This window comes from Manacus candei, unplaced genomic scaffold, assembly GCF_025592945.1.
Source record: "Manacus candei isolate 608988 ecotype Guabito, Panama unplaced genomic scaffold, ASM2559294v1 h1tg000067l, whole genome shotgun sequence".
Taxonomy (NCBI): domain Eukaryota; kingdom Metazoa; phylum Chordata; class Aves; order Passeriformes; family Pipridae; genus Manacus; species Manacus candei.
Genome location: NW_026138115.1, coordinates 11,139,962 through 11,155,558, shown reverse-complemented (window position 1 = coordinate 11,155,558; position 15,597 = coordinate 11,139,962). Strand labels below are relative to the sequence as shown.

The 15,597-nt window shown below is 50.1% G+C and overlaps 1 protein-coding gene across 11 annotated transcripts; it reads right to left on the bottom strand.

Moving 5' to 3' along the window:
• Positions 1 to 468: 468 nt before the first annotated feature.
• On the bottom strand, positions 469 to 15,304 carry ABCD4 (ATP binding cassette subfamily D member 4). Of its 11 annotated transcripts, none has more exons than XM_051806496.1 (19): positions 15,014 to 15,120; positions 14,666 to 14,790; positions 14,420 to 14,547; positions 14,060 to 14,199; positions 11,185 to 11,301; positions 10,769 to 10,894; positions 9,866 to 9,916; positions 7,175 to 7,269; positions 6,107 to 6,228; positions 5,194 to 5,285; positions 4,926 to 5,015; positions 4,449 to 4,657; positions 4,072 to 4,163; positions 3,824 to 3,860; positions 2,638 to 2,699; positions 2,304 to 2,356; positions 2,035 to 2,111; positions 769 to 884; positions 469 to 603 (listed from the first exon to the last, which is right to left on the bottom strand). In XM_051806496.1, the coding sequence occupies exons 1-19, from the start codon at positions 15,103 to 15,105 to the stop codon at positions 508 to 510; spliced, it is 1,920 nt and encodes a 639-aa protein (XP_051662456.1). In that variant the 5' UTR covers positions 15,106 to 15,120; the 3' UTR covers positions 469 to 507. The 11 variants fall into 11 exon arrangements, with proteins under 11 accessions (XP_051662456.1, XP_051662457.1, XP_051662459.1 ...); XM_051806497.1 differs by having other exon boundaries at positions 2,638 to 2,687; XM_051806499.1 differs by having other exon boundaries at positions 14,920 to 15,041.
• Positions 15,305 to 15,597: the final 293 nt, after the last annotated feature.

The following is a 15,597-nucleotide window of genomic DNA, read 5'->3' as shown; positions in this document are numbered from 1 at the left end:
CTTCTCTGTGCTAGCATTCTCCTCCCCTTATAATGCTCCTCCTGGGGAACACAACCCTCAATAGAGCCACAAAGTGCAGAAATCTGTTCTGCAGAGCTGTGTATCAAAGACAGAGCTCCCAGAAAGGCACAGAGGGCAGAAAAGGAGGCTGCATCCTAGCCTCACACCACTGCATCCTGGACAAAGCAGAGGTTCCTCTGGCCCTTGTTTCTACAAGGCCCATGAGGCAGCATCTTCTCTTTGGGCAGCCTAGCAGCTCACCCCTTTCCCGCATGAGAGCCAGGGAGGCAGAAGGAGGCCGTGAGAAGGATGGCATAGCTGTCTGCTCCTGACAGAACCCCACACTATGAGTTCTGACATGCTCTGTGTCCATCAGCAAAATCCAGAATTGGTCTTCCACTGTTTGAATCATATGTTGACAGCTGCTGGCTTGGCAGCTCCATGTCTGCTATTGAGAGCTCTCCCAGATGTGCAGGTTCTGCATCTGGCCAGACAAGGGCATGTTTTTCAGTGTCCTTCCCCAGCAGGGAGCCGCTTCATCTTCTCACATCGAGTGAGCTCCCATCTTCCCTCCCCATGAAGTTTCAAAATCCAGCTGTGGAACTGTAATTCAATAACACAATGTTGAAGGATGTCTCTACAAGGGCATGTCCTCCCACAGTGATGTACTCCAGCCTTAGTCACTCCCCTCTGCTCGCCGGAGACCCTCTCTATCTCCTCTATCTTGCCACCACCAGGGAGGCATGGAATGCTGTCTCCCTGCCTCACCTTTTCCAGGTTGGGTCTGTGTCCCACGCTGATCAGCGTCATGCCCAGCTGAAGACACAGACGATACAGTTCATGCTCCACCTCTTCTGTCAAGGCACTAGTGGCTTCATCTAGCACTGAAAGAAATGTCGTAAACCCCACAAATCCTCTCCAGCCAGACATTTCCCCTAGGCAAAAGAGCAGCAACTGCCAAGAACATTTCACTTATTAACTGGAGTTCACCAAGAGCATGTAAAGAAGGCAAGGAGGAAAAGCCTAAGGACTCTGGTATTCCTCTAGCACAGTTGGTGTCAGTCAATTTGGAAAGCTGTCCTTTCCCTCAAGTCCTTGAATCCATCCAAACTGCACTGTTCTCCTCATTCCTCTCCCTCAATAGCTGCCAGCCACTGCCTCATCCCCCCAGTGAGAAAGCCGAGACATGACCTTCTCAAGACAAGCCACGTGCCACAGCACCAAAATGAGCAGCAGCCAGTGCACCCTTCCAGTACACCACATGTGGAGCTGCTAGGATGGCCTGCAGCACCTTCCTGACTGTTAAGGGTAAATACTACAGATCTGGAGCAGAAAAATTCAATTTGTTTTACACCATCTCTACAGTTTTTAGTTTGCAATCCACAGGTTCCTTTTGCCCAGACAGCACCAAGCTGTGATGGAGGCTTCAGGGGAAAGAGAGGTACTTACCTGTGGCTGCCTGCTACTGACACTGGCTCTGTTCACCCACATCCACCCTGGCCCTCATGGCAAGTCCTCCAACAGCCCACCCAGCAGAGAAGACTAAGGAATTGGCCCCATCAGCTAATCACAGATGCTTCTGTGATCTCTCAGGACTGTTTCTCCACTGGTCCTTGTCTTCTTTTGCCATGTCATGGCTAAATTTCCCATATTGCTTCCACAACCCTACAGATGTTTGTGAGCTTCAGATATGGCAGCCACCACCACACTCCCCAGCATAAACACTTCTTTACATAGCAACTGGTGAGCATGCCATTGGACAGGTGCCATTGGACCTGGACGAAGAACATTAATCACTAATTCCCTAAAAAGAGTATGTCTTATGTACAGTTCTTGATTTACCATCCTCCACATAAATAATGAAATGTTTCCACAACTGAATCCTCTGTGTGCTATGCTGCTAAAATAATGGCCAAGGCGAAGCATGCTCCTAGCAAACAAGGGATTTCATGAGCTGTCTCTGTACCAGCTTCTCTTTACACCAGAGGCCCTGCCTTCCCCCCCTCCCCTTTTCTTTAGTAGTCAGTCACTCACCCGCATATTTTGGCTGGAGGTAGAAGAGCCGTGCAAATGAGAGTCTCTGCATCTCCCCTGGAGACAGGATGTCATACCTGCAGCAGGGTCAAGATTCAATACCTCCCACAAGAAACAGAACTTGTTTGCTGAAAATTATATGGCTTCTGATATCAGAGACACCAACAAGCAACTGTCCCCATGTTCCTTGTGCCCCTCGCCATGCTGCTTAGAAGTGTTCCCCACTCAAAGAAATCAGCCAAATTCATGCAGATAGTGAGCTCCCTTACCAGTTCCAGTCCACCTGCTCATCCAGTCCTCCAGCCCTTGCCAGTAAATCAGTCTGCAGAGAGCACAGCAGACTTGTGAACACAGTCGCCAACCCTGTCAGCCCATGGCTCTGAGCATAACCACCCCTTTCCTGCTAGTCTCGCTTTCCCCACTTGAGCTGAAGTTGCTCCTTATCCCTCCTTCTCTTCCTGTCCCATAGACAGTCCTGCCCCAGCTACAATGTCCCCACATAAGTCCAGCACACAGTCATGCTGTGCTGCCACAAAAAAATCATCCCTTCTTCCTTCACTGGTAGCACCAGGAAAGAAGGCAGCAGCACCACCAGTGACTCACCAGCCCAGCCAGCTCCAGGAATCGCACAATTCTTTCATCATCTGCAGACCCTGGGGAGAAAGCTGCACAGCATAAGCAAGGGCAATGTGTGCTGAAGCCACAGCTGCCCAGAGGAGTTGGTGGGGCAGAAGGGAAGGATTTCCTGACATTCAGTGTAGCTGACCTGATCCCTTAATTATACCAGGTCCTGAGCTTTGGCACAGATAGCCTCGAAGACTGACCTTTCCTTAAAAATGTTAACCATGCCTGTGAGCAGCATGCCAGTAGGTAGCTGGGCTCCACAGATACACCTGGCATTTGGGTCAGTCCATGCCACAGATGGACACAGCCAGAACACAAGGATCCAGGCTTCAATTGCCAAGGCCCTGCCTACCAGTTTTGCTCTTACAGCTGAGACTGCACACTGCGGGTGGTGGAGTCAGGGAAACAGGGCTCAGGTAATAGCCGGCAAAAGGACGCTATGTGGGATGAGAAAAACCTCAGGGTGAATCAGCTGTGGAGCAGAATATACATTTGAGCTGGTACAGTCAGCATCTATGGAACCTGAGTAGAAGGGCTGTGCATCTGCCATGGACCTCTAGGAAGCTGCTGAACAGCTTCAACAGTAGCTGATGGCTGTAGCTACTCTCAGCAAGATTGTGACTCCCAAGTGTTTGAAAGCAGCAGATAACACTGCTGGACATCTCCAAGCTACGGCAGACCTCATGTGGTCTGACTTGGGAAGAGGGTAGGGAAGAAAAAAGGATCTATGTATTCTGACCTCAAGAGAATGCAAAGCCCTGGGATATCATTTGAAAAAGAGAAACAGTGAAAGATGGAGGTGAATGGAAAATGAGATGAAGACAAACATGGCTTGCCCAAAGTCAGACTGTGCCAGACAGATCAGATGTATCCCAACAGCAACATGTATCACGTCTAGCACAGCAGGTAGAGCATGGCCAGCTTGTTCTCATTGTACTAAGAGAGTAAATTCTTATCAAGTGAATACGTTCCCTCCCAGAAGGGAGGGTACACAGAGCTGACCTTAACATACACTAAGGTAAATCTTGTAGGAAAAAGCAGAGCAACAAAAGCAAAAGAGATGAGTGTTCTTGATGGGCCATGGCAGGGGAGAAGCTACACTGAGTACAGGACAGTGAGCCGACACCACAGGGTTGGTTAATTGCTCTAATGAATTTCCACATACCTGAAACTGGATAGATCTCCTTCAGGGGATAGATCACCTGTTTAACAGAGCAAAAGAAACCATGTTGAGGGAGCTGGACACAGTCCTTCAGGTATGCAAAGGGGGTAGCATGAACTCAGGCACAAGGGAAAAGAGCAGCCACAGGCATCTTCCCTCTTGCAGGCCTATCTGCACCATATAGGTTCACAGGGCATGACCACAGCTGGGAGCAGAGCTGAGGCCAGAGTAGAGACAGCCCCTGGGCTCACCTGCTCACGCAGGCTTCCGTCGGTGAAGAAGGGCCGCTGTGGTAGGAATACCACTCCCCGGGGGCCAAAGCAGGTCAGCATCTTGATGCTCCCTGCACAGAGACACACTCAGTCAAGCCTGCAATACCAGCAACTCCCCACTGCCCCCTGTGTAGTCCTGTCCCATGAAGTAGCCAACAAATCCCCACAAAAGTGTGTTTGCAACACAGGACAAAGCAATGAGAGCCACAGAATGTGATAGCCACAGAATGGCTCCAGTCGGTGGATCAGTGACACATTCACCATCACAAGGTGGCACTGGCCTCACAAGACCACCTTCCAAACTCAGAGTAGCCTTGGTTGAGAAAGAGAAGGCTGCAGCATGTAGCAGTCCTTACCCCGTGTGCTCTCCCAGAGTCCTCCAAGGACCCTCAGGAGAGATGTCTTCCCTGTACCAGTGTTTCCCACAATCATCACACTGTTTCCTTGTGAGATCCTGAGGCTCAAGTCCTTGATGAGCAGCTTGCCAGAGGATGGCACCGAAAGCGTCACTTGGTCCAGAAGGAAAGCTGTGTCCCTTGGTACTGGGTCCTCCCCAAAACGGCTGCTGGGCCACCACCAAGACAAAGGAGGAGAGATCTGGGGGTAAGTGACCACGCTGAGATTGTCAAAAATCAGGCACCTTAGACCTCCTGTGTCTCTGTGACAGCAGCTTTGCCCCACGCACCCCAGGAACAACAAATCACAGTGAGCACTGCCTGCTCCAACCAACTGTGTGCAACAGATTCTGATAGCAGGGGCCATCTCCATCCCACAGCAGCCTCACACTCTGGCATGTAAGCTGCAAGCCGGCCAGTTGCTGAGAGGAGACTCACCTGTCCAAATCCCAGCTCGTTTTGGCTTCTGAGTAGTTACAATTTTTTTTTCTGCCAAGGCTCAGCAAGGTCTCCTGTAGTTCACCAATCCTAGACAAACAAGAGGTTGCATGAATGCTATAGACAACTCCAGCAGCCTCCTCACAATATCCAAACGTGCCCATGTTTGCACACAAGCAATTTTTTCTTATTTTTTTAGCACAGACATGGGCAGAGTCTTGTCCTGCACTTCCCTTTCTCCCAGAGATGTGCTGACAGAGAAGCTCACCTGTGTGTGTAGCCAGCTACATCGGTCACAGTGCTGGAGAGATCTATGAGCTGGCTGAAGCAGCCAATGAGGTAGATGGAAACAAAAGCATTCTGGGGAGAAATCACATGCCAGAGTAAGGGTCAGTGCTGAGCTGGGGTGCTGTCCCTTACTTCAAGACTGCAAGGAGGCAGCCAAGGAGTCCACATATTTGGCCATGTCAGCTGACTTTGCAAGATCAATGAGAGGTTGTGAAGTCACCCATGGTGGTGGGAGTGAAGATGACCATATTTGAAAGGAACAGGGCTTCCCTGCTCAGTGCAGCAGTTCTTGCCAGGTGGACACATGTCCTGCCACCCAGGGATGGTATTTGCAGAGTGCCTGCTGGCCAGCCCAGGGTCCAGCACACTTGCCCTAAGTCATGCAGATCCATGCCACCAGCACCGTATAAGGCTCAGAGGAGGGTGTTTCAGCCAGCAGTGTTCACTTAGCTATTTTTAATTCTGCATTCTCTATCAGAAGCCAGTTTTGAGTATCTGGTAACGAGTCAGGTCAGGAAGGCAAATGCAAGCTAGCTCGGCCTCGCTGGTGGCTGTGGTCACCACGGGCAGACCTGCAGCACTGAGCAGACCCCAATCCCCCCACACTGCTGAAAGCCAGAGACTTTCTGATCTCGCTATTTTTTAGACACTCAGGTCTGAGCTAGTAAACACTTATGTAGATGTGACCTTGACAGCTCTCACTCCCAGGTTAATCATATACCAGCTGGCTACAAGCTCCCATTTCCATGACACCATGGTTAGGGACAGTCTAACCTGAAGGTCAAGTGCTGCATGACTATCCAGCCCCAGGGCCACCAGCCCCATATGAAACCTCCATCCTCAGTGCCTGCTCACCATCCACAATGAAGTCTGGGATATAACCCTTAACTCACCTTGCTGACGAGGGCACTGAGCTCTGTTGGACTCAGGTCACTGTAGACCCCAGAAAAAATGGGAATGGCAATGACCACGTAGCTCAGGATGCTACCCAGATAGTCAAAGGTGTTGATCCCAACTGGGCAGAAACACATTGAGAGAAGATAAAGAGTTAGAGCAGGAACCTCTGTCCCAGCCAGGCTCAAATGTGGCCCATGAGCCCAGCCAGAGGAATACACATGTTCTTGTCTCAGCCCTTTATGATGCACCAGAGCAGAAGAACTCATTTCACAGGACAGCACAAGCACTAGGGTGAAAATTCATTTGCCAAGCAAAGAGCACTTTGGGGCAGACTCCTGAACAGAGAAACCTCCAGACATACAGCTCAGGAACCACCATGGGGCAAAAGTCACTTTGCCTGCTTGTTTCTATGCTTCAGGGGTCTGGCTGACTCACAGTAAACAGGAGGGATTGCAAAAAGGAAGCTCTGGGTTGAGATTGTTTTCCATGAAGTGTATCTTGGAGCACACAACAGGCAGAAAGACTTAAGACCCCAAATTCCCACAGACACCTCTGTTCAGGGCTCTCCCTCCCACACATTGCTCAGAAGCTCACTATGTTTCTGAGATGAGGAAGAGCTGTCTTTATAGTGGTCATTTAAAGCCAAAACCTGGACTCACTGACAATGGGAGAAGGGAGATTTTCAGAGGACAACTATGCTTAAGGGACAGGCTCTATAGGAAAGAAGTTTCCACAGCTTCCAACCACATACACCATCTTCTCCTTCCCCAAAGCTTAAGCCTTTCCCTCTTTTCCTGGCCTTTGAACACCTGCCCCCCAGAAAGCCAGATTCCTGGGTTCTCCACAGCTCTGCCTCTTTATGAGGCTTTTAGACTATAGGATTCCCATTTAGCACTCCAGGAGACACCCTCTGTTCACCCTCAGGGCTTTCATGCACCAGCAAGAGGCGGGAGAGGAAAACGCAGCACCCACCCAAATGCTCTACCAGTAGAGTTCCCATGCCTGTGGGCCACCACAATGGAGCTACCACACACCCCACTTCACCCCTCAAACTCCCCACTCACTGCATAGCCACAGCTCCTTGCCTATCAGCTCTCTCTGGGTCTGCAGCAGGCTCTGCAGCCTCCGGTCCGTGCGCATGTGCTCCACTCGCCCAGCCCTGTAAAATAAGATTGCAACAGACATCCCAGGACCCATGGGCTTTAAAACGGAGGCTTGGAACAAGTCTGGCACCTTCACTTCCAAGTAACAAGCTCTTCATTGAGCAGGAACTGAACAGCCAAGAGCACCTTCCTGAAGAGCATCATCAAGAAACTGGCTGAAACAAGCAGTCTTGCAAATCTCTCCCAGAGCCTGTGGATGCTGCTATTGCAAACAGGAGGAGGGTCACTGTCTGCAAGGCCCGAGCCCGGAGCAATGCACACCCCAGGTCAAACACATTTCCCAAGCAGAGCCTGGGTGGAAGACTGGGATGGAACCGCTACACAGCTAGAGCCAGAAAGGAGAGGGCAGAGGGGAGTCCAGGAGGTGATAATAAGCCCACACAGCCTACATGGCCAGCAGCCCCAGGTCACCTCTTTCTATTTCCCACTTCACAGGAGTGGGTCAAAGACAAGTCCTGAACAGTGCAGCCCCCAGTGAGGGTGACCCCAGCCCCACAACTCCCCCTTTCCAGGGCTATCCCCATCGGGTCACCCACCAGCCAATTTTGCAGTGATGCTCCCATGGCCAGGCTGAGCCAGTAGCAAGGAGACATCTCAGCTCTAAACCACCACCTTCAACAAGTGCGGCAGCTCCTTCTGCTGTTTTAAAAGGCCTAGGCTGCCCTCAGGTGGCAAAATGCAGAGAGCTCCACATCTCACTCAAGAGATATAGCCACAGCAGCTATTGCCCCTGACATCTAACACAGGCTTGTGCTCAGTACATACCCACACTCCCATCACAGTCCATGCAACAGAAGGGCCTGACTAGATAAGGCCAGAAGCTGCACAAAAACATCTAAATTAAGATTTTTTAAGTCTCATTTCTGAAGATTCTCAGGTCTTAGAAAAATACATTTTCTTTCTCAAAAATGCATCTTGCTAGAATTCAGTTTGGTTTTATTGTCCTACAACCCAGTTCAGGTAACTACTGAACTACTGACAGCAATCTTTGCTGTCCATGTATTCAGAGAGGACAAAACCTTGGACACAAGGAGTTAAAGGCAAGCAAGGCACCAAGGACCAGAGCTACTATTTCTGTTGCAGAGGAAGAGAGATTCCTGTATTGGTTTCCTCTTTTCCTTTCACTCACTTCACTTTTAAAGCAAGTTTGCCAAAGGCTTAGAAACAAAAAAAGTAAAAAAGTGACAGTGCTCAGCTTTTGTTTCTTCCTTTACCAAAACAGTGGTCAGGCAGGTGCAAGAGGACAAGGTTTAACAGCTAGAGAAGTTGAGCAGTCAAAACCAGCCACTCGCTTCATGCTCATCCTCTTGCAGGACTCTAAGAATGCAACCTTTAAAAAAATTCCTTTATTTTTAATTAAGATGAATACCATGAAAATGCCTGGTTTTGTGCATTTCAATTTAATTCTAGTTTCTCACAAAGTCAACCTTTCCTACTAACAGATTGTGCTGAAGTAAGACACTCTATTTTCTTGTATAATTCACTTTCCATTTTCTACTTAGTAACAGAATAAAACAATTCCAAATTGTGAGGAAAAGTACTGCAGCTTAAATAAGGGTATGCAATTAGAGTATCTTCTCCATTACAAAAAATTCTAATCAACCAGTAGGAATCAACCAGTCCACAAAGAGATAACTCAGACTTGCCAATGCAAACCAAGATTGATTTCAGTTATTTAAATCAGTTTCATACCTGTCAATATAAATCTTTATGAAAGCAATGATCTTGAAATCAAACCACTTTGGAGACAGCACTACAACACTTGAAATGCCCAGTCATTACAGCACGAAGGAGACAAATATAGATCACAGGCAGGGAAGACCAGAGAGATGACAGCTTCTGCTTGCTTAAATTCCTGGAAGAAGTGCAATTTCACAACACACAGGGCAAGGGCAGACTTGTGACAAGAGAGAAGCAACAACCTCCTGCCACCCCAAAACAAGCTACAGGAAAATCACGGCTCTTTTCCTGGGTTCTCAACATTTCTGTGAACAAAGCAGCTCAGCAGACTTCAGGGCATCACTAAACAAGGAGGTGCTGCTGGGCTCCCAGTTGTGTGCTCAGCTCTGGGGCAAATGGCACTGAGCAAATTCAGAGTAGCAGTACAGCACAGGGAGGGTCAGAGCACAGACTGACCAAGAGGAGCAAGCAGAGGTAAGCTGGCCAGGCAGCAGCTCGCACACCCACAGAAGAAATGCAGGTCAGCAACAGCAGGATGTTAGCAACATGTAACAAGTTCCCAGAGGAACAAGATGCGATAAGACTTCGATCAATCTTCCAGGTAAGGACCTGGCAAAACATCAGCAATTGTCTCTAAGTCAGCACCAAATCTGTATCTGGCCTCTAGGGATGTTAGAATGGAGGCAGAAGAAAAATAATTGTCTCCAGTTTTTGTGGATTATTTCTGCAAATGATGCACAGAATGCAAAGAACACCATGTCAGGGCTGTATGACGCTACAGTGGAAAGGAGGGGACAGAAAGCTCTGGCTGCAGCAACAGGACTTGGGCTCCTGTGGGACACATAAATACAACAAAGATGCCCTGAACTGGGATGATCCTTATGAGGATATGAAGAAATGAACACTACTAACCTGTAGAAAGCAGCTGGTTCTGCATTGACACGAATCTGCATGTGCTTGAACCTGGATAACCAAGAAAAACATAATAATGGTACACAAATGCTCAGTGAATTATGTAGCTAAAACCCCTGTTAGAGGAAACTCATCTTACATCTGTCAGAGCACTGATCTGAGGCAGTTCCTGACAGAAGCACTCAACAGGTTCAAAAAGGCACCAGAGACCAAGGCTTAGCACATGGTGACATCATTCTGGACCAGCTCAATGGTGCATTTGTTTGGTATCCTGCTCTCTGCTCACAACTTCTTAGCCCTTGGTCCTGTTTGCTGCTAGTCCAGCATCTCGACCATACAGAGTCACCACAACCAACTGCCCTGGCCTAGGCTCCCTGTGCCACACCAGCTTCTGCTGCTGTCCTTGAATACCCTGAGCCCCGGGGAAAGCTGCAAAGCCCCTGCCACACACCCAGTCAACCCTGCATAGAAAAAGAGAGTAGGTGAGTTAACAGAGCATATGGAAAGACTGTGATGTTTTGGGAACTTAATGAAAGTGGTGGTGAAGCAAAAACTTGATTTCTGTCAGTAAATGCAGTTTTGCTGAACTTGCATCTGCACCCAGTGAAGCTCCACATTCAGTTTTCTTCAACACACCCATAGCAGAGGCATCAGCAATGACCAGGCAAACAGCCTGAAGACTGAGCTGGAAGATTGAACCAAGGGCACTGCCTGCCATGACAAAGGGCAGTGTCCATCAGTACACAGACTTTGGAGCATGATTGCACAGGTAGGTTTCTCTGAGTGGGGGGAAAGTCACAGACAAGAGAAGCAGCTGCATACATAGCACTGAATGGGGACAAAAATGTAGCTTTCACAGGAGCTGTCAAGAAACAGTGAAAACACTGCTCAGCTGCGACTCACCTGAAATCGCCCTCCAGTTTTTCCTGCTGCACAAGTTTAGACACAATTGGGCTCATCAACAGTTTGTTTGCAATCGTCCCAATGACAAAATATCCAAAGATGCTCACTGGGCCTAGCCAGCCTGTGCTACAGAGAAGGAGAAAGAGAGGTCAGCTAATAAACCAAGGAAAAGGACATTCCTGCATCACTGGTCTCAAGCAATCAGAGACCTCAGCTGTGACCTCTCTTGGTTTTCACAGAGGTTTGGGAGCCAACACTGCACACCCCAGTATCCCCAAGGCAGAATTCCCATTGGAGTGCAGAGACCACTCACCTGTGCGTACAAACATCCATCTGGGGAGTTGTAACATGGGTGCCAGGCTTCAAAAAAGAGCATAGGATAGAGGCATAAAAGCATGGCCAGGATGCATCCTTACCTGTGAAAGCACTGGTGTGTGTAGTAGGCCAGTGTGAAAGGTGAGATGACGAGCTTGCTGGCCATGGAGCTGAGCTGCCTGCAGAACCTCTCCACATCCTGGCTGATGCGCTGGTCCCTGCTCAACACAAAGAGCCGTGGACACTGTTAAAGCCTAGATGCAAGAACCAGTACTAAAGCCATAAAAGGGAACAAGCCACACTGTCTCACTGTGGGAACTTAGGACAGGGTTAGGTGAACGACCCCGCCTGGGAGGGACCTGCAGCTGTGACTTCTGCTCCCCCATAGGAGACCATTTCCATGGCCCAGCAGGACCAAACTAAGAGGGTTTCCCTGTCACCCAGGAAGAACAGCTCTTGTTGTTACTTCCACCCTGTTCTTTGTATTAATCCTTTGTTTCACTTTCAACAACATTGCTCAACTCTGTGCTAAAGGTCTCTGCATTCTTGCATTCTTGTCCTTTACTCCTCTCCTGGAACAACCCCCAAACTACAAAACACTGCTGACTCTCCCCCAGCCCTTCAGTACTGGTCCTGCATCTCAGGCATGAGAGCTATCAGGACTGGCTATGGCACAGGCCTTTGTCAACTGTTGCATATTTGCAAACACTTCCATCAAAGCCACACTTCCACAGTAGCAGGTCCCTTTGCTGCAAGGAAGAAAGTGCTTCCACTTGCCCTAGCTCCCAAAAGCAGGCAGCAGTACACCAACCCTTCTCACCTCATTGGCAGCAGGCACACGGGTGACAGACCTTCAAGTCCCACCTATTGCACTGCTGAGCAGGAGTTGCACTTGGGGTAACTAGAAGAATTTCAACATATTTACTCCCTCGGCACCTCATCTGCCCAGAGTACACGGAGAAGGACTTCAGCCTGCTGTGCTATGCCCAAGTGGAAAGGACATGACTGTGAATGTTGGAGATCAGAACAAAGAGCAAGGCTGGACCCCTGGTTATTCTCAGTGCAGATACAACTACAATGACTTTCATCTCAAATCTTTTGCAGCCCTGGAACAGCAGTGGATGTAGGTTTGGGGCAGCTCTCACCCTGACTGACCTTACAGTCATAATTTTTTCTTTCTCCTCAGACTGCAATTGTTCCCATAAAGTTGTAATTTAAGATGTGCTACAGACTCATGGGAGGCTATTGCTTTTTACGAGCTATTAAGCAACATGTAATGAAAACACATAAACATCAATTCAAATGCCCTGTTAGGTGCTGCAAGTGTTTGTATGTCACTTAGAATGCACTCTTCATTCCTTTGAGATAGATGACTCCATGCATCTAACACTCAGCTTGGTTTGCACTGCATAATGGGAGGTCTCTTCATCTCTCTATTTCATTCTCTCTAAGGTGCAGAGAAAAAATTCTCATCAAGAAATTGCAAGCTGAAGAGAATTTTTCCAGTGACACCAAAAAGACACTAAACAATAAGACTGGATGTTGGAGCAGAAGCAAGGTGTTAATGAGAAATACTCTGCAGTAATCTCACACATTTGGTCTGCTAAGGTCAAGAGAGCTGGCTCTATTGCTGCAGAGCAGAGTGACCCAGTTATCTCCTGCATTTCACTGCATAGTGTGAACACATTCCCTGGTTAAAAATAAACTTGACCAGAATAATCATGTGGTGAGGGGCCTCTGTCCTCCACTTCCCTTCCACCTCCAAGGAAAAAGACAGGTATGCAGGCTATGGCCAATGCACTACACTCCCTGGGAAGCACTGCATGCCTTGGTGCATGGATTTTTAATCTCTCCTTACAACTCCGCTACCACTGCAAAACACCATCAGAAATGAACAGGAAAGCCTGGAATCTCTAAACACCTGTTCGTAAAACATTATCCTTTGATTTCTTGTTTTTCAACAAGTATTTAATAATTTCTTTAAATTCTGGAAGGGGGAAAAAAGCCTCTACCTTGAGATTGGCTCAGATGGTTAGAGCATGGTGCTAATAACACCATGAGTTCGATTCCTGCATGAGCCATTCACTTCAGAGTTGAACTCAATGATCCTTGTGCGTCCCTTCTACCTCAGAATATTCTGTGATTCTGTGACTTCTCACATGATGTCTCACGTAGGATCTTTAACTCTTCAAACTGTATAACTGCAACAGCAGTGCCCTGTGTGCAAGGACAGGCTGGAAGGCCAAGGTCCACACGCAGTTGTGAGGAAGGGAGGTGTTCGACCTTTGCTGCACAGCCCAGGAAGATCAGCAGCTCTGCAGTAAGCAGGACAGTGCACCAAGCAAATTGGAGAGGGACTTCAGTTGGAGTGGGCTGGGACAAGCAGGGAGGGACTGAATGCTCCTCCTCTCATATTTCGAGTCACTCCTGACATTTCCTTCCTAGGAACAGGAAAAGGGAAATGCAGCCCTCATACAGTGCAAAACAAAGCCCTTCCTGGATGTTACTCCCAAGGGTTATCAAAACCACTAAAAACCCAACTGAACAGAATTGTGTTCAGCTGCAGACTCTGGTGGTTGAAGTTCAAACAGAACAGGGACTGTCCTAAAGCACTGGCTGTGTGAAGGCAAGAAAGGCACTGCTCTCTGACTTCAGCTAGGCCCTTTGTAATGTCACACTGAGTGCCAAGGGTTGAGTTTGCAGACAGCATGTTTTATACTAGAAGTAGGTGCCTGTTCTGATTGATATCCATATTCCTTGCAACTGAAACATCCTACCCCTAAAACCATCATGACCAGCAGTCACAGGAGTTCCCAGCAACAGGTACCACCAGAGCAGAAGAGGGTATTTGTGCCTAAATGGTAAAAGCTTCTAGGGCTCAAGCCCCTAGCCAGAGACACAGAGAAGCCAGGAAAGGGTGCACAGCAGTCCAGGAGAAGCCAAGCAAGATACTGAAAAAAGCCGCAGGCAGCCTACGGATTATCGATGTCCTCACGCAGCACATGCAGGCTGTAGTAGACCTGGCCTTGGAAGTAGCAGCTGTGCAGGTATTCAGTGAGGGACTTCCTCCAGTTCACGTACATCATGTTGCAGATAAACTGGTCGAAGCTTTTTAGCTGGAATGAGGGCAAAGAGAAAGACAGGAAGAGATAAGTGAGAATAACAAGCATTTCCCAAAATGAAATAAAAACTAGCAGTTTGTACTAGTGATCCATCTCACACGTATCTACCTAGCTGGACATGGGCAGACTTAGATCCTTTGTGACCAGAATCATGACGGGAGCCAGGGGTAACTTTCCCTTCCTCTCTCAAGACATGTTGAGCCTCTGGTCTTACCGTGGAGTTCACTATGATCAGAGTCACGGCAACGGCAGTCAATGCTTTGAACCCGGAGAAATCTTTGTTCCCTAGGACCTCATAGTACTGGCTGGGGATGACGCCGACCTGGTAAATAACCAGCTGCTCTGGAGGAGGGAGGCAAGCACAGGAAGGAATTGAAGGACAGCGGTGACAAGGCCAAGCAGGGGAGCACGGGGAGCAGCCGTGGGATGCCGCCCCCCCATCCCCACCACCCCGGCTCACCCAGCAAGGCGACACCGAGCAGAGTCAGAAACATGAGGGCGCTCGCGGAGGGCCACCCGGGGAAGAGCACGGCCAGCAGCCGCAGGAACCGCCGCAGGAAGAGCCCGTCCAGCCGGGGGACAGCCCTGCAACGGAGGCACACGCGGGGGCCGGCAGTGAGCTCGGGGGTTCCCATTCCACTCCACCTCCCCTCCGCCGCGTCCCGCCCTGGCCGCGGAGGCGCCCCCAGCCCGGCCTGTTCGGTCCCTCCTCACCGGCCGCCGGTCCCGGCGCCCCCCGCGCTGCCGCTGCCACCCGCCATCGGACCCGGCGGACCGTCCGGGAGAGCACCGCCCCCGCGGGCGCTACCTGGGAATATCCATCACCTCTCCTCGCCCGGCATCAGCCCCCCCGCCCGCACGGGGGCAGCCGCCGCGCGCTTCCGCGTGCGGCGTCACCATAGAGATCCCGCCCGCCGGCACCGCCCCTCCCGCGCGAGACCCGGCGGGAGCGCCCCCTGGCGGGGCACCGCCCTCACCACGGGCACAGCACCCCCTGGCGGCGGCGTGGGACTTTATGCGGGGAGGGCGAGACCTGAGGCGTCCCCAGGAAAAGGGACCTGGCGGGGGATCCCGGGGCCGTGGGTGCGCTCCCGTCCCGCACCTCCATCCCACCCGCCCCCTCACACAGCCGGCCCGTGGCTGCCGGGCACGCTCCAGGGCCGAGCCACAGGCAGCAGGGCTGCAGAAACCAGGCACTAACCCCTCTTCCCCTGAGGAAGGAGCTGGGCGGGCGCGACCTGCTCCCTCTGGGGATCCCAGAGGCTGAGGGACGGTTCCCCTGGGCAGCGGGTACTGTCCACCTGTCACAGGGGACACAAGAAAGGAGGACTGGTTCTGCATGTTTGGCTTATTTTAGGGTCAGCAGTGAAGTTTCAGGTTGCTTCGAAAGGA

What these genes read in the sequence shown, in the direction of transcription:
- ABCD4 (XM_051806492.1), bottom strand. Translation starts at nt 15,105, where the DNA reads ATGGTGACGCCGCACGCGGAAGCGCGCGGCGGCTGCCCCCGTGCGGGC. An exon ending in ACGAGCTGGGATTTGGACAG is followed by an intron (nt 4,658 to 4,925) that starts GTGAGTCTCCTC and finishes GTGGTGGCCCAG; the next exon opens with CAGCCGTTTTGGGGAGGACC. An exon ending in GGAGATCTATCCAGTTTCAG is followed by an intron (nt 2,700 to 3,823) that starts GTATGTGGAAAT and finishes TATGCTGTGCAG; the next exon opens with CTTTCTCCCCAGGGTCTGCA.